This window comes from Anolis carolinensis, chromosome 4 (genome assembly GCF_035594765.1).
Source record: "Anolis carolinensis isolate JA03-04 chromosome 4, rAnoCar3.1.pri, whole genome shotgun sequence".
NCBI classification, from domain to species: Eukaryota; Metazoa; Chordata; class Lepidosauria; order Squamata; family Dactyloidae; genus Anolis; species Anolis carolinensis.
In genome coordinates, this window is record NC_085844.1 from 57,722,105 (window position 1) to 57,749,790 (window position 27,686).

Below are 27,686 nucleotides of genomic sequence, written 5' to 3' on the forward strand. Positions count from 1 at the left end.
TTGCCCTATATATGTTGTGCTCTGCCCTGAGTCCCCTTCGGAGGGAGAAAGGCAGAATATAAATATTTTAAATAAACAATTCGACACCAGGCATGGGCAAACTTGGGCCCTCCCTCCAGGTGTTTAGGACTCTAACTCCCACTATTCCTAGTCTCAGGTCCCTTTCTCCCCCCCCCCCCCCCCTCAGCTGCTTAAGCTGTTAAAGGGCCTGAGGCTGTTAGGAATGGTGGGAGTCGAAGTCCAAAACATCTAGAGGGAGGGCCCATGTTTGCCCATTCATTCTAACCTAGCAGTAGAGGCATTCTTTCCCTGCACCTCCGGCCTTTGGCCACTTGGGGCAGCCGCGAGGAGGCGCCCGGGCGATGGTTGCGCGCGCACCCTCCGTCCCCGCTTTGCCGCGTCATCCTGAGGGGCCGGTTTGAATGAGACCCCGGAGGAGGGAAAGGAAGCGAAGCAAAGCGCCGCCTCAGGGCCTCAGCCGGTCTCCTCCCTCTCTCGCTCTTTCCCTGCCTTCTTTCCCAGCCGCCCTCCGGCCCGCGCCATGCCGCTTTTCACAGGTAAGCCTTGCCTTCCGCCTTGGCTCCACGCGAGGCCTAGTCCCGCTTCCGCCTTTGCCGAGGCCTGCGGCTTGCTTGGCGCTCTCTTCCTTCCTGAGCCAGCGAGAGAAAAGAATTCCATGGAAGGGGCTTTGGAGCCCCCCCTTCTTTCTCTCGTTTTCAGGCCTTCTTCTCTTGTCGAAAAGAAGCCGGGCTTGGAGGCCTCGGCGCCTGGATGGAGAAAGGCTGCCTTGGTGTGGAATCCGAAGGAAAGGAGTGGAGGCTGATTGATAATGAGGATGTATTTAGAACAGGCATGGGCCAACTTCGGCCCAGGTTGTTAGGAATTGTAGGAGTTGAGGCCCAAAACACCTGGACGGCCGAATTTGGCCCATGCCTGTTCTAAAATGAACGCACCATGATCCTGCTATTTAGGGAGGGGGGCAAACAAAATTGATATCTATTTTCCTTGCATATAACAGTTGCAACCAAATAATAACAACAACAACAACTTTATTTGTATACCACTCCATCTCCTTGAGAGGACTCAGGGTGGCTTCCAACATGAACATAAAAAAACATTCAGTGGTCAAAAAACCACCATACAACGAAGTTAAACATAGTAAACATAATAAACAACGTCATAAGACAGAACAAAAAAACCCCAATTCTATTAAAAACAGACATCAAATTACAAATTACAAAAAACAGACATTAAATTACAAATCCAATAACCATAATTCGCTTGCATGGTGGAATGAAACCCTACAGCTGAAATTGTTTCCCCTTCCTAATAGCCCCTCCCCCCAAAAAGGAATAAAGAGTGCAACTACAATAACAATAAAACTTTATTACGGTCCATGACCAACACTAAGTGGGACACAAATACCTTGGAAAGGGGAAACACAGTCCCCCCATGAAGCAGATTTTTAAAAAATTAGAAACATATACCATGCAGCTGTGGACAAGTCTACATAGGGACCATCAAGCACAGCACTGCCCAAACACGAATCAAGGAACATGAAAGGCACTGCAGACTGACTCAACCAGAGAAGTCAGCCATAGCAGAGCACTTGATGAACCAACCTGGACACAGCATATTATTTGAGAACACAGAAATGCTGGGCTGCTCTAATAGCTACGATGTCAGACTACACAGAGAAGCCATAGAAATCCACAAGTGTGTGGACAACAGAGAGGAGGAAACCATGAAAATGAACAAAATCTGTCTACCAGGTTTTTTTTTTAAAAAAAACTCTAAAATCAGGACAGCAAATAAACTACAACACTCTGAAAACAGGGGAATTCCAGACATGAAACAATCAGGGCCAGCTAATAATTCCCCCAGGCAGGAATCAGCCTTGAAGCTGCAAGGCCATTAAATGCTAATCAGGTGGTCAATTGCAACATTCACACTTCCTTCAGCAGACTAGAGTTCTTGCTCCCACCCTGGACATTCCACAAATACATAAACCTCACTAACCTAGTTTCTGATATACCTCACAACCTCTGAGGATGCCTGCCACAGATGTGGGTGAAACATTAGGAGAGAATGCTTCTGAACATGGCCATACAGCCTGAAAAACTCATAGCAACCCAGACTAGAAAACAGTTTGAAATCACAGTTTAATGTTGTAGGAGGAGCCCTCAGTGGTTCAGTGGGTTAAACCACTGGATGGCCATGAGGTCTCTTCCAACTCTATGATTCTGTGAAACCGAGGGGGGAACACTGATAGGAGGGGTCAAAGCACTGGGGGGAGCACATCACAAGTGTAGTAGCATTTAAGCTGTACGGGTTGCTCTAGCTACATTCCTGACAGGGTGTTGCCTTGTGGGGTCGATCATCATCTGTCTAATTTTAAGTGCTGCATTTCAAAACGTAGCAACACTGTAAGTTATGTAGTGCTAGAATCTGAAAGCAGCAGGGTGGTGCTCCCTGAGTATTTTAGAAGCCTTGGTGTAATGAGATTAGTTCGAATGTCTCTGTAGAATATGCATTGAAGGAGCACATGCTCAGTTGTTTCTATGTGTCTAGATTCACGGGCGCGTAATCTCTCCTTGAAGGGGATCTTTCGGTACCTCTGATGGAAGAGCAACTATTACACTATATAAAACAATTTTTGTTCTTGGGTTATAGATATCATTTCCTAATTGGTTCTATCATAAAACATGGAAAAATGTATTCAACTGCCCAAACTTTGTTTTCACTGGATATCCTCCTGCAGCACATTTTGCTATAGTTTTCCAATGAATATCTCATAAAATCGCAACCAATGCAGCCTAGTTTGCGCCAGCCACAAAAACAAATGTTTCTGGAGTATTAACAACCATTTAATATTTTTTAATTACCCACTTTATCTCTCCAAACAGAGACGTAAGGCTGTTCACAATCAAAAACATTACAACTTAAAATAATAATAATAACAATAATAATAATAATAAAATAATAATAAAACTTTCTTTGTGCCCTGCCCCATTTCCCAACAAGGGACTCAGAGAAGCTTACAGACATAATAAACAACCAACCCAATGAATAATATAACCAATGACAAAATCAAAATTAACACAAAACATATCAGCACATAAGATACTATAATAAAACAATAAACAATTCATAAACAAGTAGACAAATTTTTTAAACAATTTCTACCTCTTAACGTCCCACCCATTGCATGAATATTATACAACAAAAAGTCTTTCATCATACATTATCATATATTATCAGTAGCATTATATTTAATATTGTGTATTATTAGTATTATATTGTATTACATTATATTATTAATATATGTATATATAATATATTATTAGCGTAGCACAATATTACTATTATATATTGTACTATACTATTGTACTGTAATATTAGTGATATTACACATAATATATAATATACAATAATAAAACAGTATATCATTATATATTATGATATAGTATCAGTAGTATTATCTTTAATGTCTTTAATATATTAGTCTTATTATAATACAATATTATTATAAATTGTATTGTTATTAGTATTATATTGTATTACATTATAATATTATATGTATATATGATATATTGTATTATTAGCATAGCACAATACTAATATTACACTAATACTACTTTCAAAGTAAGTACTGCACAATTAAACACAAGATAACATTTGCAAACCAGGAACTGATTTTTTTTCAAATGTTACATAGTGTTAGGCGATGAAATATAGTACTGTACTCTGGAACTCAGGTAACAGGCAGCCACATACATGCTTGCAGGAATAATAGAACATGGCATGTTAATATTTTATAAGCTTTTTCAGTATGTCAGTTTTGAAGTCTGGTATAAGAAGCCAAGGTCGATTAGTATTGTTGGATGTATGTGAATGTCTTTACCTGACAGAATGGTGAAAGAAAGGAGTAACATGCTGGTGCATACTTCTCAGATACTTTTGCTTTCACAAGAGCAGCTAAACAAATGATAGAAATTTGCTCTAGTTAGTTTATCATACTATGAGCACATGTCCTTCTATTGTCGGTTTGGCCCCCAAAAAACCAGATAAGCCCAAAACAGATCCTAAAGTCTCTGGTTTGTCAGAAGAAGACAAATCAAGGAAAATGATCTGGCTGCTGCGAGCTTACACGAACAACTGACCACAGAATAAAGCCAGGTTTCCTATGCATTTGTGGCACTTTGTTTCATGTTTCAGCCACAGTGAAGTGTGCAGGTACAGTTCTTTTGGTGGGGTTTCGTTTTAGAGGTCTCTCCATTGGTGACAACCCTCTTGTTGCTTCAAGTCCTATTATATACAGTGGCATAGTAAAATGATGTCCCTTTTATAAAATGACAAAATCAAAATTTGCTTTTTGGAATTTCTTTTCAGTGTGGCAGTGGAATATTTTCAAGTAGCTGATTGTTGAATCTATGCAGAATCTCTGGGTACAAAGGCCCAACTGTCCTCTATTAGTGGATCTCAGCCACAACTTTGTTATTTGTGCCTTTAAACAAAAGTGAACAAGAAGTCTGATGACAAAGCATCTAGCCTAAAAGCCCAGGCATTGTTTGAAATACCTTGTCTTGACTTGAAAATGTTAGATATGGAAGCTTGCTCACTAAGATTACATTCTGAAATCTTAAAACCAAACCAGCACTTAGCATTGTTTGGCTGTAGGATGAGTCAAGAACTTTGCATTACTTTCCTGTAATTTATTTCAACAATCCTCTTTTTTTAAATTTACAGTTAATGTAAAATGGGGTAAAGAGAAATTCGATGGAGTGGAGCTGAATACGGATGAGCCTCCAATGGTATTCAAAGCTCAGCTTTTTGCTTTGACTGGAGTTCAGCCTGACAGACAGAAAGTAATGGTGAAAGGTGGAACTGTAAAGGTAGAGTTTGGTAATAATCTTACCATATTTCACATGTAATACTTACTAAGTGTTAATAGTGCAATTCTGAGCAACAGAAAGTGTTTCAGCATTGTCTTATATAGAAAACCTGACCTTAGAGGGAAAGAAGACATGACAGAAAGTGACGTTTCTCTTATGCACTCATCTTTTTTCATGGCTGTGGTAATCCATATTTCCTGATAAATTCCAAATAATACTTTACCTTAGATTATGCATTGTTTTGTGGCATCTTAATGTTATTCCAAAATAATAATTTATTTTGTTTCATTCAATTAGGATGATGACTGGGGAAACATCAAAATTAAAAATGTAAGTATAACTTAACAATTGGGTTAGACGATGAATAGGATTTGAATCATTCTACAAATAGAAAACAATTCACATTCACAGGATAGTGGTTTCCAGCCTCTCTTTGCTTGTCACAGGCTCCTGAAAATATTATCCGGGAGCAATGGCATAGGACAGGGATGGGAGTTGTGTGGCCTTCTAGAGATTGTTGAACTGCTACTTCCTGCAGCTCTTGGAAACTTAGCCAGTTAGGCAAAAACATTAGGAATTGTAGTTCAACAACCTTTGGAGGGGCTATACAATTCATATTCTTGACCATGGCACATGGAGGAGCAGTTTAGGAACCAAACATGTAGATATAAATTGTTAAAACGTTTCTTCTTCATGTTATATACCATCTTATTTGTTTTTGCCTTGTTGTCTTTTTGAAGAAGCAAGCATAAAAGTAGTGGTTGGATACCTGATGTAATTGCTGATGTTGCTATTTTGTAACAATGACTTTGTCGATACTTTAAGAGAAACTGTTGGAAAGGAATTATTTTTCTCTTGTTGAGATATGATAAGTATTAATTTAAACACTAATTCAGTAGCTAAGTGGCATATACTGGCAGTGCTGGAACAGTTATTAAAATCTATTACAGTAGAGTCTCACTTATCCAACGTTCTGGATTATCCAACGCATTTTTGTAGTCAATGTTTTCAAAACATTGTGATATTTTGGTGCTAAATTCATAAATACAGTTATTACTACATAGCATTACTGCGTATTGAACTACTTTTTCTGTCAAATTTGTTGTATAACATGATGTTTTGGTGCTTAATTTGTAAAATCGTAACCTAATTTGATGTTTAATAGGCTTTTCCTTAATTCCTCCTTATTATCCAACATATTCACTTATCCAACGTTCTGCCAGCCCGTTTATGTTGGATAAGTGAGACTCTACTGTATATTATTCACCAAACATTGTAAAACACAATTTGTTTTGTTTCAAACTTCTAGCTGCAATCAGGTGGAATGATTAAATCAGGGCCATGCACCTAAGTTTGCAAGATCTGAGCAGGGATGTTGTGGTATGGATTATTGGAGGTCTCTCATTCAAAGGCAATGTGGTAGCAAATAACAGGAGACTTTGTTATGCTTTTGAACAGGGGATGACCTTATTAATGATGGGTTCCGCTGAAGCGCTTCCTGAAGAACCAGTAGCCAGGCCTGTTTTTGTTGAAGATATGACAGAGGAACAGTTGGCTTCAGCTGTAAGTCTGCTACTCCATTATTGACCCAAAGTCTGAACTAAAGCAAACACTTATATCATTGCACAATCAGTGAACAATAATATAGTATGAACTCAGACACTTTCTCCCATTCTTTCTAGAGTTATTGCTGCTCTGAGGATCCTCAATAGAGCCACTTCCATTGCTGATTGTACATAAGTCTATTCCTATTTTAATTCCTAAGCTTTATTTTACTCTAAACGTGAGGACTATTGAATGTTGGAGTTTCCATATTGGCTAACCACGTTGTTCAGAGTGCTTCAGTGAGATGTCACTTGAGCCCTATGAAAAGGTTTCTGAAGGCTGTTTACCAAAATAACAAAACAGCCCTCACTTTACAGAGTAAAAAAATTAAAGATGTATTGGAAAAAAAAACCAGCAGAGTTCAACCCTTAACATACAATCTGACCTCAGACGACTATTGCCATCTGCATACATATTCATAAAGAATGATGACATTGAGAATACATTCCTAGAAGTAGAATGTTTAAAATAAGAGATATCGTTGACATTTTACAAGCATTTATATATTTCTATTGCAGATGGAGTTACCGTGTGGCTTAACAAATCTTGGGAATACTTGTTATATGAATGCTACAGTTCAGTGTATTCGTTCTGTGCCAGAACTGAAAGAAGCCCTTAAGAGGTAGGTCTTATAACTGTGTCAAAATATTGTTAATGTTTTTGTGTGTTTCTCAATTTTACTGTTTAAAATGGTTATGAAATTTGAAACTGGCTTGCCACTGTTTTAGCCTGAAAATTGTGTTAATGGGAACTAAAACACCACATAAATTAAAATAATTGGTAGAATTTGAATAATTCAGATTTGGAATAACATTTGCTCCTAGAGAAATAGACTGGACAACACTGTATGCAGTAATTATTATAAAACTTTGCACAATTTATTCCATAATCTTTTTAGTGTCTTGTTAGCTCTTAAAATTATTCTAAATGTTATAGAGTCAGTACAGTTCAAAAATACTTACGGCTACCAAGTCCTAATATTCTGTGACATGGGATATGGATGTAACTGAAATACTAATAATGTTTTTCTTCCATTCTAAGACACACTATTTTCCTATAAACATATCTAAAAATGGGATGTGTCTTAGAATCACAGATGTGTCATGTATTTTGTTGATGGTGGTACAGAAATTAAGGTATATATTACAATCAATGGCATCTTATAATTGAAATACAGAACTTCAGTATTAAATACAACTACTCCAGGTACACTGCTATCGGGTGCAGGAATAAGTGAAGTCAGGAGGGGTGAGCAGCAACATGGGTTGGACAATGAACAGCTATTACATCAGATAACAACAACCATGATGCAACTGAATGAAAAGAAAAGAGAGGAAAGAAAGAGAGAATTTCAAACATTGAGATTAGAAGTCCAAACCAGCTCCAGAGAGTTAAAGGAACAATTGGAAACAGAGAGAAAAAGAGCAGATGAGAAGTTCCAGATCTTGCAAGGAAAGTTACAAACCCTACAAGAGAAAATTCAAACAATTGAATCAGATGTTGGAAATAACAAATCTGAACAAGAACCACTTAAAAAGAAATTTTCAGAAAGAGAGATCAATCTTTTAGACTTCGACAGGAAGTTTATATATATGGAGGACAATTTGAGAAGAAACAATATAATTATTAGAAATTTTCCAGAAGGAAATGCGAAAATAGATCTGAAAACTGAAATTTTGAAATGGTTGCAAAAAGTCACACCAGTGTTAAACTGGGAAGAAGTAGATCTGGAACAGGTACATCGTCTCCCAGCAGGAAGAAATAGAATGGCTCCCAGGAATATAATAGTCCAAATATTGCAATTTGCTAAAAAGGAGGCTTTAATGAACATTTTGAGGAAGAACCCTGGAAATCTGGAAATGGGAACAACAAAACTGGAAGTATATAATGATTACTGCACTGAAACAAAGAATTGGAGACTCTCGATGAAACCAATAACAATTCAATTGATGAAGGCTGGAGTTTCATACTCATGGGGATATCCAACTTTTCTTAAATTCCAGTGGAGAGGGAAGAAATATAGAATTGATGATCTGGACAAAGGAGTAAGACTATTGAAGGAGCTTGGCATTATAAAAGGGCAAAACAAAGATGGATTCGGTAATGAGAAGGAAGGAGCTGGAGAAGGAAGAAAACCTGATGGAGAAGGAGCAGAAGGAGAAATTGAAGTCTTATTGGGCGCTGTGGGCAGAATTGAGCTGAGAGAGGAAAACTAGAAGTTCTTCAATCAAAATGGTTGTTTTTGTTCTTTTATCTCTGTCTTTTTTTTAAAAGAGCACTCGGGGGGAGGGAGTTTCTGGGCCACAGGAAGACCTCGCACCCACCTCACCACTTGGGAAGGCCGGGGGCCATGATTGGGGCTAAAAGCCCTGAAGAAGTGAAGTGGAGAGGGAAGGGTAAGAGGGGAAGGGGGAGGGGGGAGGAAGGAGGAAGGTGGGGAACAAAGGGTTTGTCAAGGGAGCACAGGAGTCCAAGCCACAAAAAAAGAAAATATATTTAATGGTAATGTTGCCTAGTAAATTGAAAATATTAACACTGAATACAAGAGGACTTGGGACGGAGAATAGAAGCGTTACTGAGGAAAGAAGCAGCCGATGTGATCTTTCTGCAGGAGACACACCAGGGTAAACCAGGAACAAATGAGCTGAAATCGAAATGGATTAGAAACTATGAAAAATCATATGGAACATCAAAATCCAGAGAGGTGGCAACAATAATTGCAAAAAAATTGTAATTTGGTAATAAAAGTAGTGAAAGACGATGAAGACAGATATATAATAATGTATGGCAAATTGGGGGAGGATAAATATGTATTAATAAATGTATATGCACCAAATGTAAAACAACAAGAATTTTATGAAAAGGTATTAGGTTGGATAAGTAATTTTCATGAACAATATATAATATTTGGAGGGGACTGTAATTGTTGTATGTATTATAAAAAGGATAAAACTACACAAAAAACAGAAAGGAAATACAGTGAATTAACGGAGTTAAGCAAAGTGGTGAATAAATGGCAATTAAAGGATGTATGGAGAGTGATAAAGGGTGATGAGAGGAAATATACATATTATTCAACTGTACATAAAGTATATTCTAGAATTGATTACATTTTTGTTTCCAAAAATATGTTAAGCAAATTGTTGAATGTGGATATTGGGAATATTAAGGTGTCTGATCATGCTATGGTGTCAACTGAAATTATTTTAAAATGTGTATATGATAAGATGAAAAGATGGAGATTAAATACGAACATTTTGAATTACAAAGAAATAGTGGATAGAATAAAAATGGAATGGCAAGATGTTTGGGAACTGAATGACACGAAAGTATCAAAAGGTACATTAAAGGATGCAATGAAATCTGTGGCGAGAGGGTTGTGTAGAAAAGAAACAATAAACTTGAAAAGAAGGCAGGAAGAAAGGAAAAGGAAACGAGAAAGAAATAGAAGGGTTGGAAAAGGAATATGTAATAAAGAAAAATATACAAATATATACAAAACTAAGGGCAAAGAAAGAGGAATTGGATAAAATGGAAATAGATGAGGTACAAGAAAATTTAATATACTTAAGAAGGGAATATTTTGAATTTAGTAACAAGAACTCCCAAGATGTTAGCCAATTACACACAAAAAAAGAAAATGGAAAATACTATAAATATGATAAAAGATAAAACAGGTAAAATATGTAGAGTGATGAAAGAAAAATTAAAAATATTTCAGGAGTTTTATAGTGACTTATATCAGACAAAAGGTGGTTGTACTGAGGAAATTAGGAAATATGTGGAAGACTGGAAGTGTAAACTGGAAGACAAAGATAAGGAGTTATTGCAATAATCTGTTAAAGGGAAGGAAATAGAAGACGTTATTAAGAATTTAAAAGCTGGGAAGGCTCCAGGTATGGATGGACTAGGAACAGAATATTATAAAAGTTTTAGTGAAATATTAATGCCAAAATTGTTAGAATTGTATAACAGAATAATGAAAGGAGAGAAAATTCCGGAATTGTGGAGGATGTCACTTATAATATTGATACCAAAACCAGACAAGTATTTAATAGATCCAGGGTCATATAGGCCTATATTGTTAGTAAATCAGGATGCAAAAATACTATCAGCTATAATAGCTAACAGATTAAATAAATGTATGTATAAATATATAAAAATGGACCAATTTGGATTTGTAAAAGGAAGACAAATGTCAAACTTGATAGGGAGAGTAATAAATAAAATATGGATGGCTCAAAGATAAAAGATAAAAGTAGGGATATTAGCATTAGATATATTCAAAGCTTTTGATTGTGTGGAATAGCAGACATTAAGGGAAATTATGAATAAATTTGGAATGGGAAGTAGGATAAAAGGATTAATAGAACAATATTATTCAAAAAACTTGGCAGTAGTAGTGATTAATGATGGAGTGACTAAAGAAATTGAAGTGACAAGGGGAACAAGACAAGGGTGCCCTTTATCGCCAATTTTGTTCACTATGGTGATTGAACTATTTGCAAATGTAATTAGGAAAGATATGAATCCGGAGGGAGTAGGAACAAAGGCAAAACAAAAACTAAGCTTATTTGCTGATGATACATTGTTATTTATAAAAATATGGTGGATAAAATGGATAGGATAAAAGATTATTTAGAGACATTTGGAAGGACAACAGGTTTACAAATAAATTGGAATAAATCAGAAATGATGCTATTGAATTATACAAAAAAGAAGAAAATGATTTTATAGAACAGAGCAAGATGGGAATCGGAATTAAGAATAAATTAAAATATTTGGGAGTAATTATAACCAAGGATTTAAAAGAAATGGAAGAGGAAAATATAATAGCGTTAAGGGATAAGGTTAAAAAGCAATTATTAGAAAATGTAAATTTAAATTGATCATGGTTCGGGAAAATTGCATTAATAAAAATGGAAATACTTCCAAGGATAAATTTTATATTTAGAATGCTACCACTCCAAATTACAGAAAACGAATTGAACACAGGGCAGCAAATGATAAACAATTGTTGTAATAGTAATAAGAGAAACAGGATAAACAAACAATTATGGTATAGACCACAAAAAGAAGGAGGATTAGCACTCCCAAATATAAAACAATATTATGAAGCGCATAGATTAAGACTGGTTATTGAAGGATTGATAAACAAGGACGATATAGAATGGTTAAAAATAGATTCCGAAAAAGTAGAGGAAGAAATACGGAACATATTTTTAAGGAATTTACAAGAAAAGAAATTAGGGAAGTTGGAAACCCAGTGTTAAAGAATGTATTAGACATATGGATTAAATATAAGAAAAAGTTAATACCGGAGGGTTCAAGAATAATTCCAGTTATAATGGAAAGGAAGTTCCCAAAAAATTTAAAATATATAATGGATAAAGTATTAAGGGGAAAAAAAACTAGACAAAATAGGGGACTGGATTAAGATTGGAATGAAGAAGGAAAAGCTAATGGAGGAATTTGGGGAAATAAAATTGACATGGCTCCATGGTGTTCAGCTAGAGCAATGGTATAAGAATTGGGTAAAAAATAATAAAGAGGGGAAGGAACTTAACCAATTTGAACAAATAATACAAAATGGAAGGGATACAGATGACTATAAAAATTGAAAGGTGTAACTGGTAGAATCTATAGGATATTGTGTGGAATAAAAGAAGGAGAGAGAGAAAAAATATCACTCTTAAGGAAATATGGGAGGAGGAGTTTGAGATGAAAATAAATGAAATGGCATGGTCGCAATTGTGGAAACAAAGGCATTCGAAAAATTTATCAATAAGAGTCAAAGAAAATTATTATAAGATAATTTGGAAATGGTATTTAACACCATTAAAAAGTCAAATATTAATAAAAACCATCCAAATAATTGCTGGAGAGGCTGTCAGGAAGTGGGAACATATATACGTATGTGGTGGCATTGTAAATATGTAAGGAATTTTTGGCATAAAATATTCAAAGAGATAGAGGACATAATGAACATCAAATTGGAAAGTAGTATTCCATTATTATCAATTTATAATAACAATAAAATGGATAAAAAAGAAGAAACAATAACGAATTTATTGACAATAGCAAGACTGCTTATAGCAAGGAATTGGAGAAAAGTAATAAATGTTCAGATCGAAGAATGGTATATGGAAGTATGGAAATTGGCAATAAATGACAAGCTAACATGCAAATTAAAAGTTAAAAGAGGGATATGGGGGAAAAATGATTTTGAGGATGTATGGGGGAAATTTATTGAGAAAGGACTCCAAAAAAGGATGGATGGCTACCGCCTCAGGAAGAAATGAGATTTTGGTTAGACAGTACATAAGAAGTGGCTCGGGGTGGGAGGGGGGGGGATACACAGTGGTGAAGAAATGTAGATGGACAAATGTTAACATAATAGTAGATATAAATCAACAGTAGATATAAAAGAACAATGCAAGTATTGTATAATATATTATATATCTGCTATGTGATAAAAGTGATAATTGTATGGAAAATTTTAAATTCAATACAAACTATTTAAAAAAAGAACTGGCTTAAACTGGAAGACCTGGGGGCTGTTCTGAGAAACTTTTGGGGAGTTGAAGGGTGGGTTTTGAACTGAGAGCTTGCCCACGTTTTCTTTTATTTGTAACTTTGCTGTTTAGTAGTAACCTAGCATTAAAGAAGGTTCCAAGAAAAAAAATAGTTGGTGCAAAATGAATTTGCCATGCCTTGAAAAGAGTGTGTTCATGCTTAATATTACTTCTGTGTGTTCTTTACTGCCACTTTGCTCCTGGTCTTTGTGAATTCATCAAGAAGCAGAATAGGCAAAGGTTAGTCTTTACAGATGTAGGAACCTAATGGATAACTTGTATGACTCATTTATGTATAAAAAGGAATATGTAATGTTTGGAGGCATTCCAGAGAGAATGTGTAGCAGAACAACCTTCTGTAGGTTTAGTTGTCCTTAAAATTCTCAGTTTGGATTGAAAGTGTTTTTCTGGAAATAGAATTCACTTTTTGTTCAGAGCGGTGTCCTTTAGTTCTTCATGCAGCATTTCAGAGGGTCTACAGGCCCTTAGTTCTGACTTTTCAAGAGGTACAAGGGGATGTCCTGGAGGGAAGAAGGGTGGGGATCCCTGCTGTATAAGTGGAATTTGGACCCGTTTCTGACCTTTATCAGAACATTCATTTTGAGTGTTCTCCAGACATTTTAATGAGAAATTAAGTTATGATAGGTCATGATAGCTGCATTGTTTAGCATACTTTGTGCCCGACAGTTAAAATTCTGTCATTTCTAGCTTTCCCCTAAATATCTGTGCTCACAGTACACAGAAGATCAAAGTTCACTTCAGCATCATTTTGTGTGTGTTGTTATGGTGCCTCTAAAGCTTAACTCAACATATTTTAAACATTTGTTTAGGTATGCTGGTGCCTTAAGAGCTTCAGGGGAAATGGCCTCTGCTCAGTATATTACTGCAGGTTTGTATTTGAACAGCAGTCTGCAGACTTGTTTTTTGTTCCTGAGAAAAAAGTATTTAGAAGTCTGTTTATGGAAAAGTAATGTTTTTTCTCTTTAATGTTTGCATTTCTATCTCTTTGCCACCACTTCAAATATGTAGTGCAACGGCTCCCAAACTGTTCTGCAGAACCATAGGCTTTCACAAAAACATTGTAGGGATTCTGCAAATAATCTTCAAAATCTGTTAAAAAATCTTTTTAAACATTCATGCCAGAGTATAAAAATTTATTGCCATTCAGTGTATCTCTGCCTTAAAAACAAATTTTAAATCTGTGCCACTGAATAACTTTTGGGTAGGATTAATAGTTGTATAGCTGTCAGTAGCTGGAAAGGCTATCCAAGCAGTGCTCTGGTTCATTTCCACCTATCAGTGTGAATCAGGCTTTTTAACTTATGCTTACACCAAAAACAAATTTAGGGATAAGATAGATGCCACCCAGATATACACATTTAGCTGTTAGACATAGGGCTTAATTTCAAAACTATTTTAAGTACAAAAATGTGTATCCAATATTTTTCCGTACCAAAATAAATATATTTGGTTACATCCAATACGTTATTGTACCAAAATAAAGGTTTGTGATATATTGTTTAAACCTCTCTTTATTTCCAAACCTACTACATTATACAAAATACTTAGGTAGGTGGAGTAGATGAAAGCAGGAAGAACTTTGTGGGTTCACAGTGGTCAGTAAAAAGTAGGGCTATAGTTAGGGCTTGGGAGGGCTATTCTGAAGGGTTCCATGGCCATCAGTTTAGGAACTGCTGACGTAGTACCCTTTTGAACTCTAGCTTGCTACACCTGTGGTCCTTTAAAAGAGAAGCTTTTCAAAGTTTGAGGTTACCCTGAACTGAACAGTTTCTCCCCTTTTTTGCCCCCTTTTTGTAATTTCTGCCACCTCATTTAGGAAAAAAGAAAACAAAATCAAGCGGATGTCTTGATCTGGGTACGCCTGCTGTTTCTGAATTATTTATTTAATGTTGATTATTTTTGTTCAGAATGGCAGTTTCTCTGGATGAGTTCCACATTTCAGTGTTAAGCAGGCAAAAAAAAAAAACCTGTTGGGCAACTTGCATTCAACTATCAATCAGAGAAGTGTAAGTGTGACTCTGTGCCTCTCACAGGGAGTTTCAGGACATAGGTCTCTCCTGTGAGGATCATCTTTCCCATCTATGGAAAGAGAGCTGGTAGGCAACTTCCTCAATTGAAATAAAGAAGAGCCATGGCAGGCAGAGCAGCTGTTTGTCTCCACATCAGGTGGTTTGCTTAAAGTGCTGATGGACTGGTAGTTGTGCAGGTATGGGCTTGCACTTATCCATTTCATATCCTTTCATCATATACTTTGTGACACAGTATTGCAGTGTCTCAAAGAGAAGCAGCAAAAACAGGCACATCCAACAGGTTTTTGACTATAGATACTTTTAAAGTCTTCTTCAAGGAGTTATGTACTAGTAAAACTCAAAAAGGGAAAAAAAACATAAATACATAAAATCAGCATCTTATTTATATTTTGCCTATGACCTTTATATATTTATTTAGAATCAAACTTCAGAAATCTCTGAACTGGAAACTCAACCAAAAAGTCAGGCCAACGGTGCCCATTGGTTTAAGAGAACATTCTGAGTTTTACACCACTATCTGATCAATTTATGACACATCAGATAAATAGTGAAAAATAATACTTCTATTGCTATATTGTAGTTTCAGGTGTTTAGATTCCTACTCATAAATATTGCTTTTGAAGCCCAGGTATAATAAATACCGGTAGCATGGCATGTGGTAAAGAGCATATGGTAAATTTAAAATAATTCAGTAACTAGTGATTTATTGGGCTATATAGTGTTACGATATACTAAAACTTAATTCCTATTGTTGGTCTAATTGAATAATTGAATCAGTAGTAACCTTGTCAGTCAGCAGATCTGCAAGTTCTATTGATTTGTTGAGTCTACTGCATTTGGAACCAAGAAACGGTTTCAGGCCTAAGCTTTTCTATGAAGTAGATTAGCCTTTTGCAGCTTGGACTCTACATTTTTCATGATATATTCAGTCTTCTTCTGCAGGTAGAAAGGTTGTGCAGATGATATAGGAATTGTCCTCAACTGAAAAGTAGCACTATAGGATAGGAATACTGTTTTTTATGGCATTTGTTGCATTAATTGTAATATTAGTACTTCATGGTGTGATATTTAATTATTTTTTTGAAAATATTTCTGTTTTATTTTTAAGCTCTTAGAGATTTATTTGATTCCATGGATAAAACCTCCTCTAGTATCCCTCCCATCATTCTCCTCCAGTTTTTACATATGGCCTTTCCTCAGTTTGCGGAGAAAGGCGATCAAGGCCAGTATCTTCAACAGGTAAATGATTTTCTTCTTTGTATATTTCTTCCAAAGAAATGCATGTGTTGTTCAAGATCTTTAGGATCTGGGATACATATGGGCTTCATACATATAGTTTGTTCATGTGTTCTCAATATTGTTATGCTTTCTTAGTTCTGGTTGTGTTTGTTAAAGAAATGTATTAATTCTTCAGATTTAAAATGTCTGTACTTCTCTCAAGTGGACAGGATCCATTCATCATAGCTAAAGCAGACTACTAAAGTCACTGACACTCTAGTGTTGTGACTACATTAAATCCTTTTGATTTAAATATGCCTAAGTCTGTAGCTAACATAATGCTTGTATTTGCAGCTATCAGCTTTTGATCTGTTTCTTTCATAGGATGCCAATGAATGTTGGGTACAGATGATGCGAGTACTGCAGCAGAAGTTAGAAGGGATAGAAGGTGATACAGTTATGGAAGTAAGTTCCCTTCACCCCGAGTTTTGACTATATTCTCACCCAGCTTTTAAAATTACAGGTAATCCTCAAGTTACAAACAGCCAACTTACAAATGACTCATAGTTAAGAATGGGGATGAGACAACAAGAAGTGAGAGAAATCTACACCTAGGAAGGAAAATTCACTCCTGGAAGAGTTATCATGGGGAAAAGAGGTCTCCACTGAAGCCTTTTCATCTGATTTTGTCAAAATCCAATTATCATAGGGACAGAAAGTGAGGTGAACTCTTTTGAACAAGGTCTAGAAAGCAAAACAAACAACACAGGGGGGTGTTAACACTTCCCTATGCTATCCAAAGCATGCATGTGTGCATGTTTGTTTGTTTGTTTATTTATTTACAGTGATTATATTCCACCCTTCTCATCCCAAAGGGGACTCAAGGCAGATCACAATGTACACATACATGGCAAACATTCAATGCCATATGAACATAGAGACAGGCACAGAGGCAATTTAACTTTCTCCAGCTTCCAGCTTACTGAGGGTATGCTCGATTCTGACCACAGGGGGAGCAGCTGCTTCATCATCTACTGTGACACCAAGTCCTTGATGGATACTTCCTCATTCCAAACACTCCTGGATGATTTTTATGATGTCGTAAATTAGTTAAATTAGCCTTCCTGCATAAGTGGTACCTAAATTTCCTACTTGATAGATGCAACTCTTTCGGGTTGCTTAGGTCAACAACAAGCAGGGATGTCGGGTGCTCACTCCGACACGGGCTGGCTTTGAACTCATGACCTCTTGGACATAGTGATTTATTGCAGCTGGAGTTACACTTAAAATGTTTTGACTTGCATACACATTCAGCCTAAGAACAAATCTACAGAACCAATCTTGTTTGTATCTTGAGGATTGCCTGTAAAAGCGATTATTGTTAAAAAGAACAAGGAAGATTGTTTGAAGGATGTATGGCTTTTAGCCAATAGTTTTCCTAAAATCTTTACAAAAAGCTTCTCAAATGTGTATTTTATGGTATATGAGAAACTGATTTTTATGGTGGTGGTGGTGGAATTGTTACATGTTAGCACTAGATTAAAATATTTTGCAAGTTGCTACAAGAAGCACCAATTCATGAGTATATCTTTATCAATATAGGCTAGTTTAATGTAAAATGTCAGTTTTTTGACATAGATGTTACAATTTTGGAGTAAGCAAATTACCCTCCAGATATTTTGGATTACAGTTTGTATCAGCCCATCAGTAGCCAGGTAGATGTAGCCCAAAACATTTAGAAGTACTTCTAATTTCTTTTGTATGCCTATAGAGCTCCCCATGGTGATAGACCACATTCATACACTCTTGGGGGACAGCTTTACAAACACAGTAAGACCTTGCCTTCTATCAGGCTAAGCTTTAATTAAGGAGCCACGGTGAAACAATGCGTTAAACCCTTGTATCGGCTGAACTGCTGACCTGAAGGTTGCCGGTTCAGATCCATGAGACGGGGAGCTCTCTTTTGTCAGCACTAGTTTGCAGGGATAGGAGAGACACATCCCAGTAGGATGGTAACACATCCAGGTGTCCCCTGGGTAATGTCTGTGGATGGCCAATTCTCACACCAGAAGCAACTTGCAATGTGTTCTCAAGTCACTTCTGACATGATTTTAAAAAACCAAAATACTATGTTATTCTCGAAGTGAAGAAATTAGCAAGATATATTGTGGCATACAGACATTCCGTAGACAAATTGTGTTCTTTGTTTTTACAGACCGACCCTGGAGCTTCAGGAGCAGCTGCTGCACCTCCTAAAAAGAAGAGCTTAATTGATCAATTTTTCAGTATTGAATTTGAAACTACGTATCCTAAACAAATTCTGGGATAATAGAAAGAGAGGGGGGGATTGAAATTTTGCATTCACAAGATGGTACAAGCTTGTTCATTGCCTGTGTAGTTTAGAAAGCAATGGCAATATATATAGTGGAAAACATAAATTTTAAAAAATTCACAAAGTGGGAGTTACATGTGGATTTTTTTAAAAAAAGGGTGTAACAGCTACTTTGCATTGAAGCTATAGCTTAAACTTGCATAAATTTGATTAAAATTGAATTCATATTGTGATGTACAATACTATCCTGTGTGGATTGTAAACAAACAGCTAGTCACCTCAATTAAAACAGCTGAAATGAGTTTCACTGGAAATTTAAGCCTCCTGAAAGGAGAGTAAGCATTCTTGCCACCTTTCAGTATTACATTAAAGTTTAAATAAATCCATAATTTGGGCATTCACAGTTTCTATCCTTAATATTATGTGAAGCATGAAATGTACAGAAGCAGAAGAAGAGGAAGTCACAAAAGGAAGAGAGAATCAACTCCAACTTAGTTGCTTTATCAATCAAGAAGTTAAATATCTTTTCACGGGTCTTAAACTGGTGAGTGACTTGTAGTGTCTTCAGGAGAGCTTTCTTTCTATAGAAAAAGTATTTGAAAGGCCTTTGTTTCAAAACAAGCCAAAAAGGATTATGGGTGGTATTAGCAGTAAATAACTGTAGAAACCAGATCTTTTGTGGCCTGGACTAGGCCAAGAAATAATCTGATTGGAGATATCAGGGTTTTACTTTCAGTAGCTGAGTCCAGGAAATGCTGGAAGCACTATCGGATTTTTTTTTACATCCCCCATCCTTTTTCCCACAAAGAGCCAGAGGGTAAGGGAACAATACATAGAACTTGCTGGAGGGGCTCCTGGAAATATGATGCATGCCCCCAGATTGATGGGTGATACATTCTAAGAACTCTTTTGTCTTTGATAATAGCAAACCCTATATTTTGACTATCAGCTGGAGGGATACCATAGAATAGCTCTGGAGGATCTAGGGCAGGCATGGGCAAACTTCAGCCCTCTGGGTGTTTTGGACATGCAAATCTCACAATTCCTAACAGCTGGTAGGATGTTAGGAATTGTGGGAGTTGAAGTCCAAAACACCTGGAGGGCCGAAGTTTGCCCAAGCCTGATCTAGGGAGTCCAACAAACACTTTTGAGGAGAATATATTTTGGAAATATGAGTAAGTGAAACTGGATATTGAATCCCTGAATGAAGGAGTCATACCATATTTATCAAGAGTCTTTTATTTCCTCTCCACCTTGCAGAAATTGTATTATTATCTTAGTTTATACCCCGCCTTTTTTCCAGTGAGGACTCAAGGTGGCTAACACTCCACACTAGACAAGTTTTCAAGGTGCAATACAAAAGTTTTAGAAAACAATTAAATAGTAACAATATGGTAAAAACAGAATTAAAATGTAGTAAATACACTAAAATGGCCTTTAAAACCCATATTCCCCCCAATCCCACCCAACTTCTTCAAAATCTGTCCCTTTTAGTTCTGCTGCCAGAAGTCTTTTGGTTGTGGCCATATGTTTAAGTAGTTTGGCCATGTAGTTTTCAGCCATAGGTACAAGTTCTAGGTTATTATTTACAGTCAAGTTTACAGAGCTGTGGCTTCCTTGGTTGAATCAATCCCTTCTAGAGTGTAGTTTTCTTTTCCTATTCCACTTCAGCGAATTTGTTTTGTCTAGTGAGACATTTAATCTCATGATACATTGAATGTATGACAGTCTTAGCTTAGTCAGCTTCACTTCTTCTGACAGGTCATTTAGTAGTGCATAGTATCCATATAACTCTTTTCTGGTACTGTAGTTTATTTCCTTCCTGTTGGCTATCTTCACTGTCTAGCTTTTAAACCCATACATAGATATCAGAACTGCTATGGCTTGGATTATTTTGACTTTGGCATTATTTACACTTGAGGGTCTTTCCTGATTATTTCATGGCTGTCTTTCCAGTTTTGTAATCATTTTGTGATTCCTCTATTGCCATTACCATTTTGATCATTGACAAAGGCAAGATACATAAAACTTTTATTCAGTGTATTTGTTACCCATTTTAAAATTCTATGATTCTTTTTGTCTTATTATTCAGTTGTAATCCTGCTATTACACTCTCTTAACTTTCATTAGTAGTTATTTCAATTGTTTGTTATTTTTGTAACTAATACAGTGCACATAAACCCATATCTTCTGGGGACATATTCATTGACTTACCATTGAAATGGGAAACTGCAGCTAACAGTGAGCTCTGTTGAAATTAATGATTTCTAGCAGAAGCATTTCACAAAAGCATGCCCAATTCCTAAATCCTGCAGCATAACTCTGTGGACAGACAGCTTCCAGCACAAGCATATCACAAAATTGTGCTGGAGGGTCTGGTGTGTATGCGTATGTTTATAGAGAGAGATACATACATAAATACTTATATACACAGGAGTCTATCAATTTATCTTAAATAATTGTTCTGCCCCCTAATTTTCACCCCAAAGTGATAGCCTGATATGACATAGTATAACATCATGTTTTTCTTCCAGCGCCTTCAAGAAGAAATCACCAAACTGTCTCCAACCTTGCAAAGAAATGCGCTTTACATAAAATCTGTGAGTAGCATTGACTTTCTGTTGCATTGAGTGCCCTATGAATGCATGGAATGACAGGATGTAATTCTAAAGATAGGAACAGAGTGTTCACAATCATAACCAGATTCACAGTGTTTCACAGACTACCAATTCTGTATTTATGGTCAAGTTGGGGAAGGGCAGAAGATACATTGCTCTACATAAAAAGAAACAGGACGGAATGCTAAGTCTCTGAAAATGACTGTTGCTTCCCCTGGGTCCTGGGAAAAGAGTGGAGGAACTACTCCATTCCCTTGTATAGGGAAAGTTGTTTGTTTGGTGTCATAGTCAGGCCTTTCAGACACTGCTAAAGGCCCTGGTTGTCTAGAAACAAACAAGTGTTTGTGAATGAGCTGTGTCCACTTATACATTATGTAGCGGTATATGTCTCTGGAAGAAGGGGCAACTGAGGGAACTAAATAAGGGGAACTAGTTGCAACCTGTGTAAATCTTTCTTTCTTTTTTTGCCCTTTACATAGAATTCAGTTATAGGGAACTTGCTGCTGCTAATTAACTTGCTTCAAGTGCTAATGTTTGCAATTGAAGGGGCTGCTTTTCATGGTTTGGTGATTTGATCAATTGATTTCTTTTTCTAGTCCAAAATAAGTCGCCTGCCTGCTTACCTGACTATTCAGATGGTTCGTTTCTTTTACAAAGAGAAAGAATCTGTGAATGCCAAAGTTCTCAAGGTAATGTATCTCGGGTTCTTTAGGTTTTGGCGTTTCCTTGATCTAGTGCCTGGCCAATCCCAAAGTGTAAAATGGGTCATCAATCTTCTATCAGCAATGAAAGTGTAAAGTGTATCATCAGCCACCAGGCATTTTACTAGATTATGCCCAAGGTGTTTCTGCTAGAAAATGCCATTAAGTTTATAGGAGTGGATTTTTATTTATTGAACTTATTTATTGAAGTTATACCCAATATTTCTCTGGGAATGAGATGAAAGGCCTAGGGCCCTTCCACATAGCCACATAACCCAGAATATCAAGGCAGAAAATCTTACAATATCTGCTTCGAACTGCGTTATTTGTGTCCACACAGCCATACATCGCAGTTCATAGCTGAAAATGTGAGATTTTATTCAGGTGTGAGAAAGGGGCCCTAGTCTTGCAGACTGTTATTCAAGGAACTCTAGCTCAATATTATATTAATGCTGCTTAAAGCTTGGGGAGAAGTGTGGCAAAACGTGCAGTAATATTTCAGTTTTCTCCCCAGGCCTTCACATTTTTAGGGTTTTAGCTCTGTGAGAGAGGGTATGTTCATTTAGGGCTGGGAAAATTTATTTGTCTCAAAACTGGAAAGATATATTAAGGACAATATCATGTTATCTAGATCTATATTCTAACTTGGTATAAGGTGAAAATTTTAAAATACCCCATGTCTTTGTTAAAAAAAAAACTTGCTTTAACATGTTACATTAATTGCATTTAAATAATACTGGACGATAGTTTCTCTATTGGTTAGCTATATGTTCAGTCATTTTTTCAATTATCTTTAGGATGTTAAATTTCCTCTTATGTTGGATGTATATGAATTATGTACACCAGAACTCCAAGAGAGCATGGTTCCCTACCGATCAAAATTCAAGGACTTGGAAGACAAGAAAGTAAATCAACAAACAAAGAATGTAGGTGACCACATTAAATTTGACCAGTTAGCACAGGAAACTTTAAACCCTTAAATTATAGTCATTTTTGTGAAGGTGAACACTAATTGGTGAATTATTGTCAGTCTCTAATGATAGTGTTGAACTTCTAACAGTAAAAAATTGTAGACTGATTTTGAGGCATAATTAGTTATTGAGGTGTCTTGTAGATCCTTGCAGTCACACAAGTTTAATATGCATGCTGAATTTTTCTTAGTTTCACAGGGCAGAAAAGCTAAGTTGAACTGACTGAAGAATTTTATTTGTCTTGAGCAGGCATGGGCAAACCTCAGCTCTCCAGGTGTTTTGGACTTCGATTCCCACAATACCTAACAGCCTACTGGCTTCTAGGACTTACTTGTGGGAATTGGAAGTCCAAAAACATTTGGAGGTCTGAAGTTGCCCATGCCTGATCTAGCGCAAAACAACTAACTTCATCATCTACTGTTGCTTCTGATTTGTCTTGCTTTTCTTTTTTGAAATGTGTGGTTCTGATTTGCACATTTAGGACTGCTACTCAGAGTAGGGGGGGGATTTAAAAGGGATCTCAGGATCATGGCTTTTGCATTAACTTAAAGCATATGCCAAACCCTGGATCTGGAACATTATGATTTTGGTTGAACTTTTTTGTTAAATGGTATTCAGTTGTCTTTCTGTTGTCATCCCAGACTTAACAAACATTGACATGGAATATTCAGCTTTTAAAAAAAATGAAGTTCCAGTTGCCTGCATAAAATCCTTACTAAAAAAAACCCCATGGTGTTTCAGAAATTGTTTGCTTTTAAATGTAAGTGACTCGTTATTAGCAATTATGCTTTTTGATCAGTTGTTAGGGTTATCTTGTGATAGTACTTTTTATGTTGCCTTACTTTAAATTATAACTCATTTAAACTAAAACCATCTTTTATTTTTAAGTCTAGTAAAGGTGATGGTGCACAGAAAGAAGTTAAATATGAGGCATTTTCCTTTCCTGATGGTAAGTGAATGTTGAAAGAGGCATAGTCCCCAAATTTGAAATTGTCCTTTTAAAAAACTACACCTCCATTACCACAAGATAGTATTCACTAGTAAAAGGAATTGCAAATAGCCAGAACACTTTGTCATTCCTATTAACATATCTGAATATAGGTAGATATTTATCTGAATTTATCTGAATATAGGTAGATATTTAGGAACACTAGAGGGAAGATGTAAGCTTTTGCTGAATGATGTGCCTTCATATTGGAATGATACAATACAAAACGGCTGAATGCTTAAAAGTTCATACATTCTATAGAAATGACACGTCGAGGAGTTTAGAAGAGTCATTGGGAAGTTATTTTTTTCTCTGAAAAAATGTTACTTCTCCAGTTGTGTGCACTGGATAAACTGCATGTGTGTTATGAATTTATTTTATTCAAGGCGGATAATGTTCTTGTTGAATTTCCTTTTGAACTATAAATTTTATGTTGACATGTACTTACTGAAAGGCGACTGAATAGTTTGCATGGTACTAAATAATTGCTCCAGAAAATTGGTCAGAGCCAAATTATTGTAGGCAGTGACTTATTTTCATGAGTCTAAAGTTGGTTCCTTATTCCAAGTCCCTTATTTGTTCATTACTTGAAAACATTGCAAATCATATATATCAGGCTTGTCCAACCTGCAGCCCATGGGCTTTATGTGACCCAGGATGCCTATGAATGCGGCTTGTGTTTTTCCCAACACAAATTCTTAAACGTACTGCAAACATTAAAGGTTTTTTTTTTGTAATTTGATTGTGTGGTTCTCAAGCACAAACTTTTTGGGTGGGAATGGAATAATCAGAGTATGTTACATCTACAAATAGGGTATTATTCATAATTTGCATTACGATTACGCATTACACATTAAGATGTTGTGTAAAATGGATTGTGAAAAAGAATTTAAGTGTGTATTCTGGACTGGGCATAGTGCCACTGTGTGCCATGTGCTCTTGCTATTTGTGGCCCAGGACGGCTATGAATGTTGCTCAACACAAAATCATAGCTTCAGTTTTATAGAAGTGTGTGGCCCAAGACAGTTCTTCTCCTTTCAACGTGGCCCAGGGAAGCCAAAATGTTAGACACTGCAATATAGATGATGAGATTGAAAAGTCCCAGCATTCAAAGTGAGCATCCTAAAATCGAGAAGAGTTCTTTATGAAATGCCAACCTATGCCTCAGATTAAGAAACGGGCCCCTGCAGACCCCAAAACAAGAGGTTGGAGGTTTTATTTCAGAGGAAATGCTTCTGACTTGCAGCTTGTTTTGAGTTGCACCAGGCCAGTTCTTTATTTTAAAGATGGATTTGAAGTCTAGGGAAATTTTAACCTTGAATCATCTGTATGATTTACATGTATTTAGATGTTTTGTGCAACCGGAAATAAGGAAGCATGTTCATAATTACCTTCTTTGCCATCCTTTAATGTGCTTTTGTTCAATTTGCTATGTATAGCCATACATTTCATGAACACAGGCACACAACTTAACATTGCAGGCCATTCCTCCCTTTTTGTATTGTCCTATGTGGCCTCAGACTTTGGATGCCTGCTTATCTGGATATATATATAAGAATTGGGCATTTAGCAGTGAAACCTTGTCATCTGTTTGTTTGGAAATAAATTGTGTGTTAAAAATCTTAATTTCTCTAGAGCTCTTAATTCTGGAGATGTTCATGGCAGTAATTTTAAGGGATATGAGTAACTCAATACAAAGTGTGCTGTTGAATGGTTCCATTATGATGTCTTCTCCCTTGCCTTTCCAGATATTGGCTCCAATAACTGTGGCTATTACGAACTGCAGGCCGTGTTAACACATCAAGGAAGATCTAGTTCTTCTGGACACTATGTATCCTGGGTTAAAAGAAAAGAAGGTACTGAGGCAATGTTATCAAGACAGTAGCATACAACAGGATTGTATTTTTAACGGATTCTTTTTTAAAATCCAGTCCTTTTGACCCCAGTATGGGTGGAAACTCATCTGCTAAAGCCTGGTTTTCAACAGGTCCCAGAGGTTATCCCAAGCGTAGTGATAGTTACTAGTTTTTTCATTCTGTTCGGATAAAAATTGACTATGAACTCGAAACCAGTAATGATGGTTTTGTCTAAAAGACAGGATGGTGCTAATTCAACCATAAACAGAAATGCTTTGAAACAGATATAAAGAATATATTTATGCCTGTATTTTCACTTTAACCTGAAGTACTTATTTCTACTGGTAGCTTCAGTATTTTTTAGCTCGGAAGGTCTTTAAAGCCATGACAACCATTTGTTAGATGGTATGGAGTGAATGAGTGATTCGTTTCTAACAAATTTTGAGACAACTGTATTCTGAAGGTACTAAATCATATATTGGAAACTTGATGGAGAATGGACTGACACTAAGTTTGGCTAAGCCATCCTCAGCTTTAAGTACGGTATTTTGTGTATGATTCATATGCTACTAAAAAGTCTTCAACAATTACTGAAAAGATCCAATGTGTGCTTCATTTGAATTTCAGTATTTGAGCAACATTAAGATGCATGAATCTTGTCTTTATTAATTGGAAATGAGTGGATGTATTATTTGGCAGTAGACAATGTTCCCCAAGGAGCATTTTTTTTCTAAGAGAACGTCTATGCTTGTTTGGCTTGGTGCTCCATCAGTAGCAGTAGGGCAGATTTTGAGTATTTCCTTTTAGGAGCGGAGAGCTGAAAGACGGTAATGTTATCAAATTTTTGATTCATTACAACTATATAGGAATTTTTATTAGGGTAGTTTTTGTATGTTTACCAGTCTGTAATTTGGGAGGCCTGGTAATGTAAGGAATTGAAAATATTGTACCTTTATTTTGTCTTATTTCTCTTTTACTTTGTACAGATACAGATGTATTAGAATGCTAATTTGATAAATGGGAAAACCTAGTTTTGGTTGTGACCTGGACAGTGATAATTCTGTATTGTATTTTTTATTCACAGACGAATGGATTAAATTTGATGATGACAAAGTCAGCACTGTTACACCGGAAGACATCTTGAGGCTATCTGGGGGTGGAGACTGGCATATAGCTTACGTCCTTCTTTATGGGCCACGCAGAATTGAAGTTATGGAAGAGGAAGCTGAACAATAGACTCTGTTTCTATTTAGGTGTGAAATAAATTTCTTAACGCCAGAGCTTCACAGATGCTGGGAAATCGGTTCATGCAAACTGTCACTTGGAGCAACAAGGAAGCCAGACATGATTGAAAAACATCTGCACTAAAGCCACTATTACACTATGCAGCCACTCATTAGTGGTAGCAGGTTGATGTATTTCGAATTAATCTTAATTGTTGTGTTGCAAAAGTCCATTTTAAATGCCATCTAACCATTGGTAAAATGAGATTCCTCTTCTCTTAATATTGACCGCAAGACATTTATTACACACCTACTTGTGCATCATCATCTGTTGTTAACTCTTGCATGGTTTCTACCAGTTCAGTAGCTGTCCATTCTTTCTATTGTGTCTGATAGCTTTGTCAGAAAGATGACAAATCGTTGCCTCAACATGTAACTCAGTGCTGCTGCCCCATAGTCTATGGAAAAATGGCTGCAATCACGTATTTTGTCCAGCCTGACGTGCCAACTCAGTCGGTTCTGTTGCTGGCATTTCATGACTTTAAATAAATGGTGATCGATGATGACCGTGCTTCTTACATAACCATGGTCCGTGTTTTATCTTCCTGCTGAAGAGTATAGTTAGCTGTCTTTCTGTCCAAAGTACAATAAAG

The 27,686-nt window shown here is 36.5% G+C and overlaps 1 protein-coding gene across 1 annotated transcript; it reads left to right on the forward strand.

Annotated features, from left to right (window-relative positions):
• The first annotated feature begins 376 nt into the window (after nt 1-376).
• Nucleotides 377-27,616, forward strand: usp14 (ubiquitin specific peptidase 14). Its single transcript, XM_003219653.4, has 16 exons — nt 377-557; nt 4,750-4,895; nt 5,193-5,225; nt 6,354-6,458; nt 7,019-7,122; nt 13,906-13,964; nt 16,235-16,365; nt 16,729-16,809; nt 18,560-18,648; nt 19,106-19,220; nt 21,211-21,276; nt 21,891-21,983; nt 22,793-22,921; nt 23,855-23,915; nt 25,703-25,810; nt 26,895-27,616. The coding sequence occupies exons 1-16, from the start codon at nt 542-544 to the stop codon at nt 27,044-27,046; spliced, it is 1,488 nt and encodes a 495-aa protein (XP_003219701.1). The 5' UTR covers nt 377-541; the 3' UTR covers nt 27,047-27,616.
• The last annotated feature ends 70 nt before the right edge of the window (nt 27,617-27,686 follow it).